Here is a 24,132-nt window from a genome sequence, read left to right on the forward strand (position 1 = left end):
AATGTCCTCAGGCTGGGTTGTAGGAGGGACTAATAGCAGGACATTTTCAGACAGAACAGTTTGTCCCCACTAACAATTTTGAACAGAAACCAGGTGCTAACATGTTTGTGATCTCCAGATTTTTTTTCTTTTGAAATGTTTTCAAAAATAAATTATTTTTATCTCCTTTTTTTTCCTTTAAGATTGGGGGGTTTTGCCAGTTTTCAAAGCCTACAGAACATAAGTAGTTATTCCTGTTGAAAGAGAGCAAACAGGCAGTTCTTTCAACCTTCCTCATGATGAATGCTGAGGCTATCACATAGTTACTGCCTCACAGATATGGTTGTGGCCTAATAAATGCAGCACAACATTTCAAAATCGTCATCACTGAGATACAAGAATATTGTCTTGAATTGAAAAATGGAGCAGCAGGGGGGAGCACGCTGGTGTTATCTTGACTCCTCTGACTGTCTCTTCTCTCATTTTTTTTCCTAAATTGGATTTGTGAGAACTTCCTTTCTTATGGAAAGATATGGCTGAATTTAGAAAGTGCTGCTCATTAGAGTTGTTAAAGAGTTAAATATTTTGGATGGCATGAGCATATCTGGGGCATCTCTTCACTTTCATGACTCGGAAGAGTGCTTGTGGCAGGTGAGTAGTATGATCTTTCATGTGATACAAGACAAATTTCTTAAGGCCAGGTCAATGCTTAACCGCATGGTGCATAAACAGTCCCTACTTATTGCTCATGCCTTCAGGCAGCACCCAGGGCTGAGGACCACATGGGCTGTAAAGATGTATTTGTTGAGGTTTTTGCAATGGCAGAGCCTTGAGGAAAGCTTGGATAGCAGGACCATGGCAGTGTTTGACAGTTCCTGGCCATGGCAAGCAGCTGTCAGGGTGCATTTGAACACAGTCTTGCTGCACCACACATGGCCCATCTGTCCTCCTTCTGCCAGCAGAGCTGGTCCTTGGCTGTCACTCACTCTCACAGATGGTGTCCCTTGTGCAAAATTTCCTCTGCTCCTTCAAAGACCTTGTGTGTAAGGGATTTCAGGAATTATTTGTGTATCAGTAGTAGCTGACTTATTTGTAAGCCATGGCCTTTTGATGCCTCTCAAAGACCTTTTCTTGGAATAGTTCTCCTATTCTTTCTTTCTATGAAGGTATAAGTATCGACATTGTGGAGGTATCCCAAAATGCTTCTTTGTCACAAGTTGGCGTGGACCCAACAGAAAAACTATCTTGCCACTGTCAGCAAAAACTTGCTCTGCAGGAGCAGAATTTCCAGAATAAAAAGCTAACCTTCCTGGATCCTAAGCAGGGGATTTTCCTTCCAAACTCTGTTCCCTGATTTGTAGCTTCCTGCATTCCATGTTCTGCCGGGATGAACCTCAGCTGAGTATAACCTTTATCCATGCAAGAGCAAATGTTTCCTCTGTACCCTTCCACAGCAAGTCAGTCTGACTTTACACGAATAATGCTCTTTTAGCCTTCTAATGGATGAGTTTTCCTTCAGGAGGAGTCACTGAAGAAGTATGTCCTCTGCAGCTCACTCAGCGCAGTCAATTTTAGCTCTTCAGATGATCTGGACTTTTCCTTGGGAAATAAATGATGCCCTGGAGTAAAATAAATGAACTCTTGCAACTGGAGTTTCATAGAAGGTGACTGGATAATTGGTTGTTAGTCCTATAAAAAATTACTGATGAGTTTGTGGACTAACACATAATTTCTGTGTTGTGACTGATATTAAAATAGAAAAAAATGGTAGGAAACGGGGAGAAAAGTTGATAGGATACTGTAAGGCCAATCTAGTTTTTCATTTTGTTCTTGCTGTCCTAGGTGGGACTGAGTGTTGCAATAAGAAAAGCAAAAAGAATTATGAAGACTTCCAAGGACCTGGTAAGAAATCAATGGCATTAGGGTGTTTCACTCTGTACTGGCTTTTTGTCAGGAGTGAGTCCTTGTTTATTTTGTCTGACTGTGAATCCTCTTGATTAGCATTGAATTGAATGCTGACTCACTCCTACTTGATACAGGATCTGCTCTATCAGGTGACACTGGAAGAGAGGGAGAAATAAAGAAAAATTATTAAAGTATGGGGAGAGCATAAAAAATAAGAAAAATGCAGATACCTTGTAGCTATATGTAGGTGGCTGCCTCATGAACTGACCCACTGCCTCAGAGCAGAGCAGCTGTGCTTTGGGGCTGTCTGAAAGCAACAGCCTGAATGCAAATTCTGCATATTTTTCCTGTATTTGTGAGATGCTGCCTTTGTCTTTAAAACTTGAAAAATGAGATTTGATATCTTTCTGTCTCCAACAGTTTTCAGATTTGTAGAGGATATCTAAAGGGGAGCAGAGAAGGGTAGCAGCTTTTATTCTGCTAGGTTCACTTAGTTGAGTCAGTTCAGCCCTAGAGTTGGCTTCCAGTTGTCTTCAGGCGCTTAATGCAGAGAAAATGTATTAACTGTTTGTGAAGAAATTATTGATATTGCTTATTCCTGCGATGATACTCACAAAAGTGAAAACTGAGGTTCCTAATTAGCTTTTATGTAATTGCCAAATTGCCAAGCCAGGGAAATAAATGAAGTGCTGGAGAGATGGGCCTCAGCTCCTGCAGAACAGCAACCAGCAGGATCTCTTATGCATTTTCTTTCCTTTTTGGTGCTGTGCTACTGATGGCCTGAAATTTCCACTCAAATTGCATGAAATTTTTATTCTTCTTTCCCTGGAGCAAATCCTCGTGTTAACATCTGTAATGAGATGCTCTGAGTCAAGCAGGTCCTCTCTGTGAGCTGGAGATCAGGCACAGGCACAGGGCTGAAGAGGGACTGGCATGGGGATGCTGTCCCTTGAGACACAATTCCTTTGCTTCCTTAATGTGCTATACCCTTGGCAAATTGGGCTGAGTCCCTCATATAGCCAGCCACATCCCACTTTCTTGGGCTGGTTGTGCCACATCCTTTCAGGCTGTCCTGGGTAGGGTGGCATGGTTGGCATCAATCTTTGGGTACAATAGCCTCTCGTATTTATCCTTTACTCTCCTGTATCCTCAAAACTGCTCGGTGTCCTGATACCTCTCTCAATCTCCATCGGCCCTTGGCTTCTTCCTGCTCCTAACTGCCTATTTATCTGTGGGAAGGGCAAACAGACTGGAAGCACAAAGGTCACAGCTGGGTTTCAATGTATTTCCAAACCTCCTGCACAATGCAAGGTCAGGTCAAATTAAAACATATATCATATGCTTGCTCGGGCCTCTCCTGCAGTTATTCCCAGTGTGCTTCCTGTAATGACCCGGGCTGAAACTTATTTTCAGCCTGGAAAATAGAAAATAACATTTACAGAGGCATTACTTCAGCTTGCAATTTCCCATTTACCCAGACTGATGTTACTTTCAGATCTAGAAAAACAATGCAGTAAGAAACACAAACGAGAATCTCTAGGAGGGAGCACAATGTGAATCATGTTTGTATACGCCATGTATCACAGAGCAGCAGTGTGTAATGAAATAGTAAGAAAATCACCTGCCCAGTCTCAAGGCTGCCAAATCATGATCTGTTACCTGCACAGGCAGATACACCTTAGTGAGAGCTAAGGTGCTCTCACTGCCTGGGGAGAAGCTTACCTGGCTGACTGAGGGTGAGCAACCAGACACACTCCAGCTTGCACTCCAGAGAAACACTCCATCCTTGCATCCACATCAGTGAAGAAACAAAAGCATTCATCTGGCCTCTTTCATGCTCTGACTTATACTAGACCAAAACGTCAAATTAGATCTGTTAATTCTTCCAATATCTGCTCTTTTGGTTGCTTTTGCCACATTGTATGTTTGAGGAAAGCCTTCTGAAGAAGTTATTGTAAGTTAACATCTAGGCATGGCAGCTGTGTGTGACTGTGCATAAAAAAAAGATATGTAATGATGGTTGTTGTAATGAGAATGAGCAACCCATCTGGATCCCAGGATTTCACATTTGCTTGGAATTTCTTAGGATCATTATGAGTTTGGGAAAAAGAAAAGTTATTCAGCAGATGTAGAGATGCGGTGAAAGCGGCTACAACTCAAAAAAAATCTAATAAATGTCTCCGTTCATTAAAAGAAGTGAGCCATCTGTAAGACACTGGCTTAAACCAAACACCAACAAGCATTAGGGGTCATTGTTATTCTTTTTAGTAAAACTAATTAAAATAATTACAGAAATATCATTAGGGAATGTTAGCAGGCAATGAATAGGATTTTAGTGTTATCAATCACTGTGAGCACCTCTAGCATTACCTTTTCTTGTGGGTGGAGAAGATAATGAGTATCTTTGAGCAATAGCAATGAAAAAATGGTGATTAGAGTTCTGGCATCTAATGAGAGCAGGCATGATTTTTACAATCCTCTCATGACTATAAGGTCCCTGAAAGTCACAGCCTGGCAGTGGGACAAGTGGGAAGCCATGGAGGGAGCCCAAAGTGAACTGACAGGCAGAGGAAGACATAAGCAGATCTCCTGCCTACCAACTCTTGTTACATAGTCTGTCTGTCAACAGCTCATGCTGCTATTGTAGCCTGTCTCTGCTGTGAAGGACACAATAGTGCCTGTTCACACAAATATCCCTCTTTTTTTATACCTGTGTTCCTTGTCTTTTGAGAGTAGCCCAAGACACCCTCAAAGAGCAGAAGAGCCACTCTCCTGCACAACAGCAAGCAGAGCTAATGCATTACCTCCAGATCTCGCTGTCCCACCTGCTGTGGGAATACAAAGGCTGCAGAGCCAGAGGCTGCTGGCTTCAGAATGCTGCTGCAGCAGGTCCTCAGCAACACCCACAGCATTGCCAGGTCATCATCATGCATCCACTTCCAGCAAAGTTGGGCAGTCTTTGGGACTGCAGTATAATCTTCCTTTGAAACCAGTGGAGAGCCAGTCAGCAAGAATTTTCAAAAGACTAATTGAGAAAAAGGCAGGAAAGATTTTATTCTGTTTACAACAAAGGGTAAAGTTTTAGCACAGCCTGCAAGCAGAATAAAAGGAGGTTTTATTTATGTATTTATTTTTTGCAAGCCCTATAGTTTCTTTCTGGTGCAGTTTTGGCTCCTGGTGCCTCAACTTCAAAGGCTTTGCATAATGTGACTGAGGCTGAAGTGAAAAGCTGACAGCTCAGATGAAGACGCTGCAAATCTTAACCTGATGGAAGGCTTAAAGAGCCTTTGGTGCTTCTGCTGGCAGGATTAGTCCTAAATGAAGGAGGAGGGGAAATGATTTCTTTCCTCTTTCCTGGAAGTTTACATTGGTTTGCAAATCTCTTTGAGAAAAGCTGGCTTCCTGTCTATGCACCTCTCATGTTTTCTGCACACCTGACCATACACACATAGCAAAAAGGAGGCCTGTGTCCCAGCCATGCTGGAGGACACAGCCCTACGGGAGCTAATAGCTTGAATACAGAGGTGCAGAGGGATGGGGAAGTGCAGAGGGCAACTGGAGGTGAAGCAGTGGGACCAGGTTGGCCTTTCAGCATAAGGAAAGGCCCCACATCCTGGCTGGCTTTGGCTTTTTCCCCCCACTTCTTCTGTGGTTGTGTTCTGGTTTCTCCTTTCACTCCACCAGTACATCCTCCCTCTCCAAGCCAGTGTGAGTAAAGCTTTGTCATTTGAGTGTGTTGGACAGAGCTGAAAAAAGTTAAATGGTGGCTTTTTTCAGGTTTCTTGTCTCCCTGCACTTCCTTTTCCTTTTCTCCTTGATTTCATTTTTGCCTTCTTCAGAAAGTGCACTGTTACGGCTCCTACTCCACTGCAGATCTCTCCTTCTCCTCATCCTTCTCAGTGGTACCTGAAAAACGTACCACTCTTTTTCATCTTCACTGTGCTGCATGGTCACTTCAGCCACCAGCAAAAATGTTGGCTGCAATCTTTGTACTATGAGCTGTGTCCCCTCTCCACTACCCTGGTTCTTCTCTCCACACTGAGATCCTGGCTGTGGCATATTTCAGTGCCTGACCTCCTGCTCTGGGCAGCGTGAGACCCTTATCTCCATCACTCCTTGTTACCTGTCCAAGCAAACACCTTCCCAAGGAGCATAGGCAATGCCTATGCTCCTTGGCCTCACTGCCTTGCTGTGCTGCCTCAACGCTCTCCTTTGTCACTCAAAGCTATATACACTGGGATTATAGACCCACATGGTGTGTAATAACCTTCCATTGGCCTCTCCTGAGCTGTATTCAAGCTTTACCTTCTGTTCTATGTTGGGCATGGGTTGCAATATCATTCGGTTGAGGACAACCTTACTCTTTTTATATTTGTATATAAAGTATGTAACTCGAGGAAGTTGGTCCAAGGGCAGAGCTTTCAATGTTATGTCTACTCATCTGCTGCATATTTACATGGTAAATGTAGTCTCAGTGGATACAGAGAATTAGGCTGTGCACCAATTAGCCTTCTGCATTTAGAGACCACTTGAGCACCCTCAGTCTTTCAAGACCAATTGAATTTACAGTGAAGCCACATGAGCAGCGTGTTTGTGGGATTAATGGCCCATGCAACACAATTTATTGGGAAGGTCTCTTTCAGCTTCTGAAGCTTCCTGGCTATCTGGAACATCAAGTGGATTGGCCCAGGGCTGTGGGCTATGGGCTACTAATGTTGAAGGAATTTTTCTAGTAGCAGCTGTCTTTTACATCTTACATGTTTAGCCAAGATAAAATCTAGATTTCCAGGTAAAAATCTCATTTAAAAAATCAAGGGTGCACAGTCTGGATCTCTCATTTCTCCTCCTCTTAGAGTTGTCCCTGGCCTTTGGCAGGGACATGGCTCCCGAGTGTGTGGCTTTCACTAGTTTTGCACTGTCAGGTGCCACCATGTTTACCAAACATGAGAACAGTAGCTTTTTTTACACAGAATGAAAGAAAAATAATTACATTAAAAAAGGTAGAGAGAAGACTGGAAACTTTTCTTTCCTTTTTGAGTTTTACAAGTCATTGAAAGCAGGAATAGTTGGGCTGTAAAATGCTCAGCCTTAATCCTTGACTGCCATGTCAGGTCTAAATCCTCTGGCATGTAGCATCCTTATTGACATCATTGGAGTTTTTGGATGTTTCTAGGCAGAAAATGCATGGTTTATCTCTGTAATTTGCTGACACTGAATATCCCAAGCTACACCACCTCTGTGAACTAATGCATCCATCTACTTTTATTTTTCTTCCTCTCCAGAAAAGCTTCTTGGGATTCTCAAGTGTATGTGCATTTCCTCTTCTGGCTAGCCTGTGTGAGAAGATTAAATAGTATGTATACATTTTTAGTCCTTAACCAGAAAAAGAACATGGTAAATTTGCTTCTTTCTAAAGTCTTCCTTAGCTAACAGAGCTTCCCATATTTTACTTGTGTTGGTTTCCTTTATAAAACCACTGTCTAGGTTGTACAGAAGGACCTTACACAGAGTTCAGGTAAGTAATATTTTCACAGGGATCCTTGTGATTTTTTTAGTGCTTAAACCATTTGCTCAATTTTAGCACATTCCAGAGCTCAAATAAGTGGCACACTCACAGATGTGATATCTCCGAGAGGAAGCCACCTTTCTCCTGAGGTTTTTCTGAGCCCAAGAAACTTCTTCATTTAATTTGTTCACCCGGTTGTGGTGCCTATGTTTCAGTGCAGGAAGGCCACCAGCACCTGCATAACTTTGTGAAGAACCTGAATTTAATGTCACTTGTGACAATCCCAAGGTGTTTAAGAAAGTCAGGTGGATGGCATCCAGGAAAAACAACTCATGACAGTGCTGACTTTGAGTCAGTTTCTAACAAAAGCCAAGGGCATCAGCTGGGCACTTACTCATAAAGCCTATTTGTCAATGTACTCCAATGACTTGGAGGAATACTCAAGCAGGTATAAGAATAATTCAGAATTATCAGCTCTATATTTGACTGGTTCAACTGCTAAGACTAACTTACTCACCTATTTCTGCTTATTTAATTGAAACTGCAAACATCAGGAGTTTATTTGGAATGGGTTGATTGGCATAAAATATCTTGCAAGTGTCTTTTGAAATGTTAGTCAGGACACATAAACTGAGTTTGAGCCCTGTGAGTTCAGACAGTGGAAGTGGGAATTAAATTCATATATAAATTCATATAAATTCGTATATCCTATGTTGGATTGCGTGTGTTCAACTGAGCTTTTCTGATCTTTCCCCCTCATGCACTCTCTCACCATCTTTGTTTTCACTTCCTCTTTCTGTAACTAAAAAAAAAACCAAACAAACAAAAAAACCCCAACCAAACAAAAAAACCGAAACAAAACAAAACCAAACAATGAAAAACAAATCCCAAACTATAAGAGACGAAATGAGGGATATGGGACTCCAGGTGGCTCTTTAAAATACTGTTTATTGTATCCAAATGATACAGCAATTCATGGGCCATGGGTGACAAGAGCCCAGCCCACAGCTTTTTCAGCCACAGCTGTGGGTTTGCCTAAAGCTAACTCTAGTTCTGGCTACAATGCAGTATATACTTTTCATTGCAGAGCATCTTCAAACATGACAACAAATCAATACCTTTACTATCACCTGTAGTCTATCATAACTACTAACATTACCATATTCATGTTACTATATTCCAATCACAAAAGTTAGTATGTTACAGCTGAAAAGTTGTTTTTCAGTTTTCTTGCAGTGGAAAATTCTGAGATCTTTTCTCTACTTGCAACATTGGCTTTCTTGCTTGCCTGTGAAAATCTTTTTGCTTGGTAAAAACATCTTTTGTTTGAGGTGGCTTTATTATTTGCTCAGAGTCATAAAAGCCCCTTCCAACTTACTTGCTCTTTGCCTTCTAGTTGTTCAGTAAGACTGGCTCAGCAATTCTTTTTTTTTCTTTATCAAAACTCGCTATCATTTCTATTCCTTCTTTAGATTCTACATTCAAAGATTTTTCTGTTATACATACATATCTGTGAGACCTTCCTGTCAAATCCTTGTCTTTTCTAACATCAAACTTTTACCACAGATTTGTTGTCCTAGTTTATTTTAGAGACTGCAGGTTTGACAGTGAAGCCATGCAGGAGTCCATCAGCCTCACCTCCAGAGCTCAGTCATCAGATATTGAAACACAGAATCTGCACTTTTGGGCAGGATCACTTTGCTGAAGTACAAGCACAACTACAGCTATATTCACAGCTACAACTGCTCTATATTCAGCTACAACTGAATATAGAGCAGTGAATATCGTGCCAGTTATTATCTGTTCTGGACACTTCACTGTGATCTTTACTTTCTTAATAGATTCTCTTCCATATGTTAATACTATTGGTTTTGTTTTTTACAGTGTTCTAAGAAATAAACTGCCTTTTGAAGATTTTGATGGAGATAAATTTAGTACTTTCCCAGTAAGCAAAGCCTTTCCTTTGGTACAGTAATCCCTTGATAAGGAGGATGTCTCTGGGACTCCTCCTACTTTCAGCAAAGCCTTATCCATTCATGTGAAAATAGATCTAGGAATAAAATGAATGGAAGGCTTTTTTGTCATAAAATGTCAGGTTTTTTCCTGGATGAAAAAGCAATCATTCTTGTGTGCCACCTGGGGAACTGCTCACATAAAGCTGTGCTCACTGCAGAAGCAAATTGTTCTGCTGCTGAGTGGTTGTTTACTGAATTAATAAGAGATGAAGTAAAGTAATATTAAACCAAAAAAATAAATTGCCAGCTTGTCATATTTCTGCACCTAAGCATGCCAGGTGTGGCTTATTAAAGCTTAGCAAAGGAACTCTGGAATACAATGTTTGCTTGGTTTTATTCCTACACCTTGAGTTAGATTCTCATTTTAGATATTTTAAATTAAAAGTGCAAGAGTAATAATGGCTGTCCTATCTGCGTGTTTCTCCGGCCTTTAGACCTTGAGGGGCTATCATTGGCGAGGCAGAGACTGCAATGACAAGAACACAACTGTGTACCCTGGCAGACGGTAAAGACTTAAATTATTTTAAAGGCTTCTTATTAATTGTGGCTTTGAGAAAAATGAGATCCAGATTTTGTTTTGATCATACTCTTAGACAGCACATCACTGCTTGTTGCTTGATGTCACCGTGAGAGACACAAGAGGGGATGATCAAGACCAGGGATGGGACTAATTTTAAGGGGTGGTGCACACATTTCTTTTCTTTCTCTGAAGCATCTTCAGCTAAAATTGGTCAGTCAGACCAGAAGTGGGGAGGGAAACCATGCCACTGACTAAAAGGATAGGTTTTATTCAGCAACTTCCAGTATTAACTTTAAATTAATATTGCATTTTACGTTTGCATTTTGCTTGGAAAAATTGCCTCTCCTAGATTTAAAGGGGAAAAATCCCCACCCTTCCATGCAGAAAAGAATTTCTAATTCCTTTTTAATCTTGGTGAAAAATGGCACTGGGGATCTTGTTTCCCCAATCTTTTTTTTTTTTTTTTTTTATTGTTGTTGTTGTTTGGTTGTTTTTTTTGTTTTTTGGGGGGGGTTGTTTTGTTTTTTGGATTTTTTGGTTGTTTTGGGTTTTTTTTGTGACGTTTCTTATCCTTTTGTGTCTCCATTTTAGTCCTGATAATTGGGATGCAAAAAGTGATTCTAACTGCAATGGCATATGGGTAAGTAAATGAAGTTACACCTTCCTGATTGCTGTTTCTCTTTTGTCCTCTTTGGTCTTTGATTTAGCTTACAAATGTTCCTTTTTTATTTATTCTGGTTTTATTAGCTGATACTAAGTTTGTTTATTGATGCTTATGATTGTTTTAATTATAGCTTATGTGACTAATTTAAACATACATATACTTACTAAAATAATGTAATGGAAAACATCATTATTATGATGCAGTGCCATTCTTCAGGTGCTAGATAGATATTCTTATCTACCTTTTCTCTTCTCCAACAGGGTGTGGATCCAAAAGATGGAATTCCCTATGAGGAGAAATTCTGCAAAGGTAAATCATTAGAGTCAATGTGAGAAACCATGTGCCCTATGTATTAGTTCTATAAATATGTCAATTAACTTGCATATTCACATGGCAAGGGAAAGACAACGGGCTTTATAACATCAGGAGAAAAGCAAAACTGTTGAGTTTTTTAGCTTGAGGATGGGTGAAGAACAAACTTGAAAAACTCAAGTAATTTCCTGTTAAAAGTCAGCTCAATAATTTAGTTGAATACATAGACTGGGGACAGCAGCAAACAGAGATGTCTGCATCTCCTCTGGTGCATGAAGACTAATCCAGAGTAATGGCTTTGTGATTTAGGGAAGCAGCTTAACATTTACATTTGTCCAGTTTTGCCTCTTGCCATAAATACATACATTTTTTTCCAGAGAAGGCCTTAAAGGGGTGAAGTGATGGCATCAGCTGATCTCCCTGACCATGATGTGGGTGGGTGCCTATGTGTCCATAATTCACAAATAAAAGCCTCACAAACCAGTGGTGACTGCCACTCACCTCACCCTACACTGAAATCAGTATCCTGGGGATGAACCATTGCCTGGCAAGACTCCTCAACATTTTTAGATAAAAGGCTAATCTACAAATGTTAAGTGAAATTAATTATAAACCAGACAGATTGTTCTAGCAGAAATACTCATATGAGTAGCACATCCACAACTCCGTTCTGTTATAAGGAGCTTTGAGCAATTTTCTGAGTAATCCGATTTCCCTAAATATTTAAGTACTTTTTAATGCATAATCTATGGACAGTAAAAATAAAAAGTCTGCACAGCAGAACCTCTGCTGAAATAACACACAATCTGCATGCAACCACGATTCTTTTCCAATTAGCAATATCTTCCCCTGTTTTACATGCCCAGTCCCCATTTGTTTCTCCATGTTTGTTGGCAAATGCCCATTAGACAGTTTCTGCTGCAGATGGAGTGAAAATCTTATTGGAGTGTCTGAACATTTAAGCCATGTGAAGGGGGGTACAGTCAGTCACCCTGTGACTCCATCAGCTGCTACTGCTACTGCTGTTCGTCTTTAAGCACTCTCCAAGCTCAGTTTCAGTTTCTTTTTGCCCATGTGACTAACAAAATGCATCCATCAGGTGCAGACTCAAAAGGTGTCGTGCTCTTGGGAGACTCGGCTGGTGCTCACTTCCACATCCCTCCAGAGTGGATGACCGTCACGCAGATGTCAGCGGTGAGGAATCACGTTCAGCCAAAACCATTGATTGCCATTTGCTTTCTCTGCTGTGCAGCAGGTTGCCAAGGGGAAAACACATGCAAAATGCTTCACTGCACTTGAATTTGTATTATGGTCTCACTTTTATCAGTCCCCTCCCGCATTTGCTCCTATGAATATAAAGAAAGCACAGCCCTGTGCTACTGCTGCTCCTCGACATCTGTGCAATTGGGTCGGGGAAGAATTTGGCTGCAGTGTCCTGGTGCTGTCCCAGAGACACAAACCAGGACATCTGGCTTTCCATGCACATGCCTGCAGGTCAAGGAGACCCCTGCTGTCTGTGTGATCAGACCTGCCATTAGCAGGCTGGTTGGAATGGCTCCTTGCTGTGAGATCGTTTGCAGAAGTGACCCTGCTGACAGTCAGGGAATTTCTGCTTGAAGAATCTGGGTTTGAAATGACATGCTGTGGATTGTTTTCCCTCATCCTGTGGTATATGTAATACAGGTCTCATAACTCCAGTGTTTGTTTTTGAGGATTGTTGAACAAATGTATTTGCAGGTGTTTGAGGGTCATCCAAGTATTTATAATAAATTTGTCCTTAAGGGAAGAGTTCCTGTGACCATAAAATATCACTGCCATACTGATGTCTATCCTTGGGTGGTATCCCAGCATTTCCTATTTTCAAAAAACAACAAAATACACCTCTCTGTGAACTATACCAAACCTGCTGCACTTCACTGGCATGTAATGAAATAATTGAGAGGAAAAGATAATTCCAGCAAACCACAATTATGCAGTGAAGATTAATGTGCGGGTATGTTCCTGACCTTCACTGTTGTTTCCTACACTGAAGTGCTGTTAGTCCCTAGCCAGTGGGGACTGTACCTTGCCCTTCTCTGCACAAGGGTCTGTTGCACAGGGGTGAGCAAATAGATCATCATTGCCCACCTTTCCTGATGGAAACCTTCTACTCATCCACTGGTGTCTGTAGAATAAGGTTACCAACATTTTTTGGAGAAAAATTCCGTTTTCAGACTTTTAGTTGCAGTGCTGTAAGAGGTCTGAGTTTCATGATTTTTTTCCACTTTTGCTCCCAGAGCTGATTTAAATGTTGCAGATTAGCCGTTGTTTTTCTTTGTTAAATGCTTATGAGCAACAATTAGTTGAATGACGCTGATGACAGAGCTGGTGAGGAACATAATAAATTAGCGCTAATGATAATTGAGATTATCTCATCTAATAAAGATGATCATAATACTGATGGTGATGATGATTCTGACAGTAATACTGGTAGTAAAGCCATGTAGACCAGTTTTAGACTATGTCATCATTTCATTATCACTGTAATGAAGATTTAGAAAGAATTTCTTTTGCTTGAAGCTCACTGATCCACCAGCTGGATGGGTCAAGGTCTGCTAATAGCATGCCAAGGCACAAGCTTCGAGGAGCTTTGGGAGCTGGAGTGCAGATTATAAAAGTGAGTTTTGGAGGCACCTTGTTTCTGTCTGATGAGTATAGAGCAGCTTGTATGGGGAGGGCACTGGTGCACTCTCTGTAATGACCAAAAATATATGTGAGGTTTGTGATAGAAAACAACATTTTTGTTCTAGGACTATTCCCTAGCTTTCCTACCAACCTGGCAAAAATACATAAGTAAAATACTAATGCAGACATACAGAGATCTCAGTTGTATAAAAACTATTATCTGTGATTAAACTCTAGCAAAAGGAAAAAGTTATTTAATTTGGAGCTCACCATGAGTGCAAAAGTTGTCATCAGAGCACAAAAGCACTAGCAATACCATTTCTGAACTAATTCAGATTTATCACTGCCTCTTCCTTTTCCTTGTCCTCTGTGTTTTGCTTTCTCTGTGGGGGATGTCAACAGCAGCAATTTAACTGCTTTGGGGTTGTGAAGGTGCAATACTATTGTCTTGTGTTGTATTAAATGCCACTGGCAAATATCCTTTCTCTAGGCTTATTAAACAAATTAACTGATTTGTTTAATCAGTTCAATGATTTTTCAGTGCAAGGCTTCCCTCAAGGAGAATTTTGAAGCACATCCAGTGATGATTTTGTGACTAGAGAGAGTGCAGAGTCTATGTCCTCATCTTACAGGAAAAATCTTTAATCTGGGACCACAGAAAGAATTTGAAGTTAGGCTTTGGAGAGGAGAGGATAAGGCATCAGCTTTGTGTACCTGCTGTTCCCTTGTGCTGTCTAACTCAAGACATTTTGCTTTGATTCTGCCAAAATTTATTTGATGAAACATAAAAATACTAGTTTGTCAAATCTATTGTCAATTTGTTTTATCCAGTCAAAGTTATAAAGCTCAAAGCTTTAATTTCCATTTCAATAGAATCTCAAAACTCTACATGGAATTTCAAATAGGACTTCCTTGCCCCAGCCCTACCCAGGTTTTTTATCATGTGTACAGGAAAAAGTTTTGTACCTGTTAATTCAGATTTATTCTATGTATTATATTATGCTTACAAAACTTAATATTTTTCTATATTTTTACATAATCATTTTATATGCTTTCTATATTTCACATATTTCTTATTTATATTTATCCTTTTACATGTTTATATATACAAATGTTTACATCTACAAGAGTAAAGTAAAATTTACACTTGGTAACAAAGCTGTGGGCCCATCTGCTAATCAGCACCACATCAGTGGCAGCTGTTAATTCCAGTTTTAAAACTAATTAGTTGAGGAAATGATTTTTCAGGAGAGATGCTGAGTATTTCCTGAAGCAGTTCTGCAGAATGGTTGTTTTCCCCTGATTTTACTGTACATAGTCTTCCTTGCAAAGGAGAGGCTATGATGAGAAAGGAAAGAGAGAATGTGAATGAGAAATTCACTTAGAATGTTGTTTGGGTAGCTGGATTTTCAGTACAGGGATGACAAAATGTCATTTGGGCTGAACAGCTTTAGAATTCGAATGTCCATGCCATTGACTTGAAAAGCATTGTTGGGAAGATGCTAAACACTGGATTTTGGATTTCATGGTCTAATTAGGAACATACTGCTCTCTTATCTTTGCACTGTGAGAGTCATAACCCCAAGTGTAATCTGGTGAGGGGGAGATGCTTCTGTTATCCATCTCATGTTGTATGGCACACATCAAGTTGCATCATTCACTTTTCCCATATCAAGTCCTCTGGCATGCTAAATATGAGAGTGGGTACTCCTGTTTTGCAGTGCTGTTTCCAAAGCCTTTACCTAGGATCCAGTCACATATACAGTTAACATCCTTTCAGAATATGTTCTTCCCACAAAGAGCACATGGAGACATTACTCGGTATGGAAAATACACATTATGAGGTGGAAAGATCTTTAAAAACTGCAGCTCAGGTATGCTATTTCTACAGCTGAAACAAACAATCCAACAAACAAAACAACAAAAAAAGCACCAGCCTTTCCTATATAAGGGAAGTCACAGGTACCCTACACAAAGAGAATTGTATGTCACTAAGAAGGGGTCAAGTCAACTTTGTTTTGGCTTTCTGGTTATCAATAGTTCTTGAAATTGCCAGAGTTTTGTTTTAAGAGTTTCAGCAAGAATTGAGCTGAATGTTCATTCCTTTAACCTGAAAATTTGGATGCTAAAAAATGAAATGTAACGCAGTAGACACGCACTTTATAAGATTTAGCAAAGCAGAAGCAGTATTGGGGGAGGTTTTTGAGTAGATATTTTTTGCAGAAAGCTAATATTGAAAACACTGGTATATCTAGCGATGGATATTGTGCTCCTGCTGCTCTGTCCATCTGCTTACAACTGGCTTCCAAATACCTACTAATTACAGCATTTTTCCATTGTATGTCTGGAACAGAGGCAACTTTCATATCTCATTTTAGATACATTTTCATTTTGAGGTAAAAGCACTATATTTATAAATGTGATGGAAATAATACCCTTTCTAGAAAACGCAATTTAAAACTGTTGGATTTCTATTTCATTGCTGATTAAAGAGAAAATTAAATCCTACATTTATCCATAGTCCAGTAGATACCTAGTTGCCCACAAAATCAAGGGGTTCTCAGGTGTCATTAAAGTAACTGTTTCATATTATTTATTTCTTAGCAGAATTCATCATTTCTTTAAATGTGGATTCAGGACGTCCTGAACACTTATCTCACTGACTTCTTTTCTTTGCACCACTTGAAAAAAACAGGAGTTTGATTTGTGAAATTATTTTTAGAAACATTATCTAGCATTTCTCTAGATCTAGTGAAATGCAGACAGCTCTCTCCAAGCTAGTATTGTCATGACTAAGATATTGCATTTTGTGGTGAATAAGGTAATAGTTTTGCTAATTTCAAACCTCTGTCCCTTGCAGCTTTACAGAGCAGAAATGCAATTCATGCTTTTTAAAAAAATAGGCTATGCTTTTCTCCAGACTTTAAGGTTTGCTTATTTGTATACTTAGAATAATAAAATTGTCTGTGGTACTTAATGCTCTCACCAGGGTTTGACCAGCATTAAAATCATTATAAAAAGAAACACCCAATTTTCCTTCAAATTAAGGTATACCTCAATGAATTCAGGGTTTCTAGGACTGACATTTCTAAAGGCTTGTATGAGTGTTAGAATTCCAGTGCCCTTTTGTATTCTGATTTTGAAAATCTCTTGCCACAGCAGCCCTGAACCTTCTTCCATTTACGTACAGCTTGGCATATGTGCGTTTAGCATCAGCCGTGGCTTTAGCTGCCCCATGCTTCAAGGTTGGACACATCTAGAAGAGGAGGATGTTCTCTGAAATGAGACCAATTTAAAGCATTTGAGGCTAAAATATGGCATTTGAAGTTAGGTTGGAATAATTTTCTACTGATTCTCTGCTAAAATCTGGCACGTGGGCTGAAGTAGGTTTCTCAACCAGAATAGTCTAGAGAATGGTATTTTAACAAGGCTGTGCTCAAGAGAGTTTTATGCTAAAAGTCAACACAGTTGCACCTCTAGAGTGGGACACATTTGCGTCTGAGATTAAGCAACACAGTCTGTTAGGCTGTACTTTCCAAACTACATCAATGAAGAGTTTAAGGTTCAGCATTCTTCTGAATTTCCCATTAACTACTCATGTTCACCCTTTGGACCTGAAATATCTTCAAAAGTCTGGCCCTTAAGTTCTTAGCTGGAACAGTGTCAATGTTAAATGTATATACAGTTTTCATATGCAACTATAATTTGGGCTGAAATGTTCCTCTTCAAGTCAATTTGCAACTCAATTAGGTTCTGGAAAGTTAATATTTAAGCCAAGTTTGCAGGGGAAAAAAACCAAACAGTTAAAAATTACTGGGACTTGTCCAATGAAGATATTGTTTTGGAGTGCCAATGGGAAACAATGAGATAATTGGTCATAAAACTATTTGTTTAAAAAGTATTAAATTCTTATCTCTTTTATACTCTAATATGTGTATCACTTATAAGAGATCATATCTGCAGGGATTTTTTCTGTGCTATGTGACTTTCTCTCACCTCTAGAGCAAACCTGTGAGGAGGAAAATATTGCAAATGACCAAGTTATGCTGTATTCCCTACTTCTGCTGTGCCCTTTAAGTACTTGTTTGCACACAAAACTAACAGATTTGAAGAAGGCAAATTTGAAGTTTCCCTGCAACCTCAAAAAACAGGGTTTTTTTATTTGTATGTGTATGTACATACACACGGACACATATATATGTGAGAGAGAGAAAGAGAAGGCAAACAGAAAGATAATTAAGACAGGCCCCTTTTCACCTTGATAACTAATGCAGATATACTTAAGTGGGTCAAATGTGCTGTTACACGCTTTAAACGGGCATCTGCTGTGCATTAGACTGCTCAGAGCATGGCTTCAGGATTTCCTATCCCCAAAACTCCCTCCCCCTTTACTTGCTTTTCCTCCTTTTCCCCTGCATCTCCCTCCATCCTCTTACAGTCAAATCCCTTAGAGATATACTTGGTGGGGAGTAAAAGATTTATCTCCTAGCTCCTCAGTTACTCTGACTCCCCTGGATAAAGAATTACCCACCTGATTGTTGTTTATAACAGTGACGTCTTAAGGAAACCCCAAAATTGCTTGAAGAGAAAATGAAGCTAATAATTTATATGGATTAAACCAGCCTATAGGTTCTCTGATTTTATGTTTTGACCTTCTTTTGATTGTTACCTTTTTCATCAGCAGTTTTTCCTCTTTATGAGCACACTGGATTTATACATTTGTCTACCCCAGACTAGGAGAAGCTGGAAATTTACTCTATGTTCTGTCCTTTTGAAGTGGCAAAATTTATCAAGGCTATTTTCCTAACCTTTCATGATTTTTGGGACATTCAGAAAACAAAGTGGAAAAAAACAGAACACTGTGTTTTGAATGTGCAACATGACTTGTATCTGTGGAGAGACTCACAGAGCCAGTCACTGTAAAAAAACATTAGGGACTAATATCAGCAAAACAGAGAAGGGTAAAGAATGCATGTATTTGTACAGGAAGGTTATGCCAGATTATATGTTTTTCTCCCTTGTCCTTGCCATGTTCAGAGGCCTTTCTGACTCTGTTGCTTTAGTGTAATCTTCAAAATTTAGTAAGGACTAGGCAGAGGTTTTCAGGGGATTACATATTATATTCTCAGCTCATCCTGCTATAGAGGGCAGGGAAGCTTTGAGACAATTTGCCATATTCTCTGGGGACATCATGCTGTTATCTTGTCCTGTGCCCAAGGCTGACACACCTTTGAGCAGGATGGATGCTGGAGCTGCTGCCTTGGGGGCCTGCACCTGCAGTACATGCTCATATCAGGACGAGTTTTGGACTCTTTCAGGAAAAAAGGGTGCCAAGAGCTGCAATTCAGATATCTCCTCTGCTTTTCCTTCCTCTGTGTCTTCATACGCCTGTCTTACAAAAGCCAAGTTTTTAGGTATACGCATATATAATTACCACCACTAGCTGTAGTCTCAATTTCTGCTGTCTGCCTAATGCTCTGGCTAAGAAATGTTCAAATTTGCTAAGAGGATTTTAAGTCTGTGAGATTGAAACCAGGTTAATTTAAAAATTTCTCTTTCAGAAATCATTTGCTAATCTCCCCATGGCTTTCAGTGATGAGCTCGACTGGCCCCAGTTCTCAGAGATCACCGGATTTCTGAATTCCACCATCGGGTAAGCCAACAGACAGGGTGGCCAAGTCATAGCAAGTCTCTAGGTCTCTCAGAGCACAGCAAGGAAAACAACCACAACAGTGCTTGAAAGGAAAGAGAAAAATACTATTCAGCTCTGCATCTGCTCTTTCTAAACCCAGAAAAAGATCAACCCTGAATATAGGGCTTTTAGAATATATTTGAAATATATAAGCAAGTCTTCCTGAAATTCAGGATAGGTTTTAGAAACAGCCAATCTGTAACTTGGAAGGAGGAAAAACCCCAAAGAAATAAAAGATAAACTAGTTTTTTTACAAAATTCAGGGGAAGGAGAGCATTGCTGAAAGTAAGAAGAATCAGCCTTTCTCTTTTCTTATGGTGTGTTTTTTTTTTAATCTTCTTCTCTTCCTCATGTTTCCTTTTTGCTGCTGAAGCAGTGGAATGAAGGTTATCCCCATGGTTATTTCATAGTGTTCCCTACTTTGGAGAAATCTTTCATGTCCCACTCCCACTTTTTTTTATTAACACATTTAGAGGGAAATAACAAAAAGAGAATTTGAAAGAGTCTGTGACCTAATTTGCTGCATTAGTTTGGCTCATGTGGATGGACAAGGTTGCAGGGATAGATGGAAAAAAATAAGTCTCTTCCAGATGGGAAGGAAAATAAACACAAAACACCTTGAAGTGCCTGCAGTTGTATCTCTGAAGTTTAAAAAACTATTTTTTTATTAATCATCTCTCTGGCCAGCACTAAGAGGCCTTTGAATCCTGCAAGAGCTGTAGGATACAATCATCAACCAGTGCCTGGTCTGACCTAAGTTTCAGATAATGTTTATATCTAGGATAGGTCAGGAATACAGCTGAATGCCAAACCAAGCATGAGTCAAGCATGAAGAGGCTTTCTACCAGCAGAATTTAAAAGTTGGCAGAATAACACACATTTTTTTGCATGAAAAATATCTGTAGCTCCACATACTTAGACTTTTTGTTTCCTTTTTCTCCCTGTGAAAAATCTAGGCTCTCACCCTCAGCTACATTCACACAGTATCTGCTTTAAGGCAGTTTAGTACTTCACAAGCCAACAGGAAAGATATATGCAGCCTTCTCTATGAAAGCCATAGCAAAACCAGTATTTAAAAATCTGTTATAATGCCTAGCCTCGGAGTACACAGTATTGGTATGGACTCCAAAGAATCTGAAGCTCACGAGTGATCAGAGCTTAGAACTGCCCCTGAAGTTGTCAGTGATAAGCCTTGGTCCAGTGTTCAGTTTTTAATCTCTTCCAGTCTTGAAAGAAAAAAAAAAATAAACAAATGGCTGCAGCCCAGATAGAAATGACTATGTACTCATGGATGGTCATCACCCTTTGGACTGTTATCCTTTTTTTTTTTTTTTTTTTTTTTTTAGTTTATTTTATTTTTCTCAACAGTGCAAAATAAAGGACAGAACTTATAACAGCAAACATAACCTGTTTTCAGATCAATCTGTCCAAGATTTATGATGTTGGGAAATGATTGCCCTGCCAATATTTCTTTTCTTTTATTTACTGTTCCATAACAACCAATTGAAAAGTCAGTTTGTGAATAACGAACAAGATAGTTTTGAGAAATGTATAACAAAAATGTTTTAAAAACACCTTATCTGAAAGACCAGGATAAAAGCATTGTTCCTGGATGGAACAATGTCAGAGAAATTCTTAATTGATTTATAGTTTCTGAGGAGATATCTTTGCTTTAATTTAGGCCACCCTGTTCAAGATTTAAAAGACTTATGACCACAAAAAGAGAGGTGGTGAAATAGAAGAATAACTGGAATACTGAGTTTTTCAGAAACAAGAACACACTTCATTTTTAATATCAGCTGAATTTCCATCATTATCATATGGCTTTAAAAGCTTGCATTTTCTCAATTTATTTCAGAGGGTGGACAGACTCTCTGTATCTACGTTTACGCAAGAGAAATCGCTGTAGTCACAGAGACTTACAGAACATTTCCCAAAATGGTATGTTAACTTTTCAAAACTTTTTTTACTATTATTATTTTTAATATTACTAATGCTGATAATTGATGCTGCTTTAGTGAACATCTGTCAGGAACAAAGAGAAACCCCTTCATAGTTGCATGCATTTCTTATGGAAAAATAAAGAACAGCACTTACTTAATTTAGCACTTACTTAGCCCAGTGGTGCTGGCATCTTAACATGCTTTCAGAACAGATTTTTAATGAGTAATCAAAGACATAAAAAAAACCTAACACTGAGAGGACAATGATAGGACAAAACTTAAAACTGTTGGGTTTTGATTAATTAATTTTGTGGGGCTGGCACACATCATCTTTCTATTATAAAACATTCATATACATATATATATAAATAGATATAAACATATATATATATGTAATATGCATATAAATATATATAAATATATATAAATATATATAAATATATATAAATATATAAATATGCTGCAGACATGATCTACCTAGAATTAAAGAAAGTGTCTTGAATGGTACCCCCGTGTGAAGTGAAGAGGAGGAAGATTAATACAAGAAATAAGAAGTGAGTAGAGAAGCATCTAAGCAGGGAAGAGCAGTGGGTTTGAGCATAAACTCTGTCCCTCCTGCATCTCTTCTTAGGCTAATGCTGCTTAACATTTGGAGTGGTGACCTTAGAGCAAAGACCAAGATACATGCTTGATGGCTTCTGTGAATGATACTAAATTGGAAAGTATTAACCATCCTGGAGTGGGACACATCCTTACACAGGAATAATTTCGATGAGTTTGGGAACATCACTGGCAGGAATTACAGCAAATACCACTGTACAAAGCATGCATGACAGAAGTAACAATGTAATTTACAGAAGTAATTTACTAGTTCTCTAGTGGCCCATGAGCCAGAGGTGGTGGAGGGGCAGAGCCAGTGAGGTTCAAATAGAAGTTCCAAGAAACCATCAGGAGTGCAGGGTAGAAGAGGAAAGAGAGTAAGAGAGGAATGAAGGCAAACAAGAAATTCTGAGTTGTCAGAGGGATTGTTTGAAGGGGTGACAGTCATCTTCCTTATAAATTGAGGTTTATGATGTTAGCTTTTGTGTCTTGGATTAGCTGATGCCCCTAACAGCAGATTTAAAAGACACTTGATTATGCTGTGATTATGCCGTTTTGTTTCTATTGTATTTAATTAATTTTCATGCTTCTGAAAACTGGCTGCAGAAGCTTGAGAAAATTTATCTTCCTTGGTTAGATAATTTGGCTATATGGGATGTTCTTCCTTTCCAGCAGATGATTCATGCTGGCTATAAATGAGGAGCCCTGCTGCCTCTAGAAGTACTTAGAAACTTACTAAATGGTTGGAATTTCCTGAAAAAATTTTGGATCAGAAAGGATCTTCCCCAGCCCTCCACCTCCAACAAACAGATATATACAAATATCTCTAAGGCAGGTGCCAAGAGGACAGTGCTGGAGTCCATTGCCCAGCAACAGGATGAGGAGCAAGATAAAATCCAAGAAGTTTCACCTCAACATGAGGAAGAACTTCTTTACGTTGAGGGTGGCCGAGCACTAAACAGCTGCCCAAGGAGAGTGTGGAGTCTCCCTCTCTGGAGACATTCCAAACCCACCTGGATGTATTCCTGCATCACCTGCTCAAGGTGACCCTGCTTTGGCAGGAGGCTTGGACCAGATGATATCCAGAAGTCCCCTTTAACTCAAAAAATCATGTGATTCTCTTAGTCTGTGATCTTACCTGGCAGAAGAGATATCACAGACAGGTTTCACGATGCATTGATCACTTCCAGGCTCAGGTAGTCATTTGCACCTTAAAAACTGCATTCTGGTGCCAGCACCAATGACACTGGCAATGCCTCTCATATGCCTTCCTCCTTCCTGTGGTACACATGGTGCTCCTGAAGCTTTGAGTCTTCTGTGAAAGCATCTTTGGTATCATCAATCATGTGCTTCTGACTTTCTTGCCTGTAAGTTGCAGGGAGTTGATAGCTCCCATCATTGCATGCCCCAAGGTAGGCTTTCTGGTGAGAGAGAATTAAACAAAAGACCAGACTAGATGGTCAAGGATGATTAGGTCAGTGGTTCTAATTTATATCAAATTTGTCTCAGTACCTGATACCCTGATTATCTTGTTCTGCTCTTTTTACATTAATGGGAGTAATACTTAATGTGCTTCTTTTCCCCAATTCCCTTGTAGATTTTTTTATAATCTCTCACTGTGTTCATAATTTGTTCTTTTTTCCACGTATTCCCTTTCCACTTACACTACAGACACCTGCAGGATATAAAAAAAGGTGAGCCTGTGTCAGGGCAAAACACTCTGCAGAAAATTAAGAAGTGAATTTCAAAAAGGGAAAAATTACCAGTGAGAGAAGAATCTCGTGATATCTTCTCTAAATCATTGCACTGTCGCTACATTGTAAAGGTTCACTTTTATCGCCTCATTGGTGTAATAGTTTCCCAGAATGGCAGGATTTAAAAAGCCACCTTTAGTGCCAATAAAGCAAAGAGCTGGCACCCAGGACAACTAAACCTTCCTCTGAAAATAACGCTTCACAGCCCCACACATGTGCAAGGAAAGGATGCTGATCTGGTGGAGGAGATATGCAGCCAAGAGCTAGACCCCAGGGATGGAAAGCCCAGCCAGGCACCAAGAACAATGTTCCTGTCCAGCTCCCCTCCAAAAGCACCAGCACTGTATCAGACTCAGCACGAAGGGACATTCCCTCAATGCTCTTCTCAGGACATGCATCTTCACTGTAGAGAAAGGCTTCCCAAGCCTCCATGCTAAAAGAATTTCTGCCTTCCCTATCTTAAGAAATCCCATTATCCTCTGGAGGTGGTGGACTCTTCCTTCACAACTGGAAGCAAACCCGATTGATTTCTCAGCCAAAACTGAAAAAAAAAAAACCCAACACACTGGTCTGAGAAT

At 39.6% G+C, this 24,132-nt stretch overlaps 1 protein-coding gene across 1 annotated transcript in view; it reads left to right on the forward strand.

Moving 5' to 3' along the window:
* Positions 1-24,132, forward strand: part of AOAH (acyloxyacyl hydrolase) — a 69,568-nt gene that overhangs the window by 24,667 nt on the left and 20,769 nt on the right. Inside the window, 9 exon segments of the mRNA XM_056482837.1 lie at positions 1,822-1,881; positions 7,167-7,237; positions 9,275-9,335; positions 9,840-9,910; positions 10,517-10,565; positions 10,850-10,898; positions 12,001-12,095; positions 19,127-19,218; positions 21,116-21,198. Coding sequence (XP_056338812.1) covers positions 1,822-1,881; positions 7,167-7,237; positions 9,275-9,335; positions 9,840-9,910; positions 10,517-10,565; positions 10,850-10,898; positions 12,001-12,095; positions 19,127-19,218; positions 21,116-21,198 — 631 coding nt within the window.

The sequence above is a fragment of the Oenanthe melanoleuca genome, chromosome 2, assembly GCF_029582105.1.
Source record: "Oenanthe melanoleuca isolate GR-GAL-2019-014 chromosome 2, OMel1.0, whole genome shotgun sequence".
In the NCBI taxonomy this organism is placed as follows: domain Eukaryota; kingdom Metazoa; phylum Chordata; class Aves; order Passeriformes; family Muscicapidae; genus Oenanthe; species Oenanthe melanoleuca.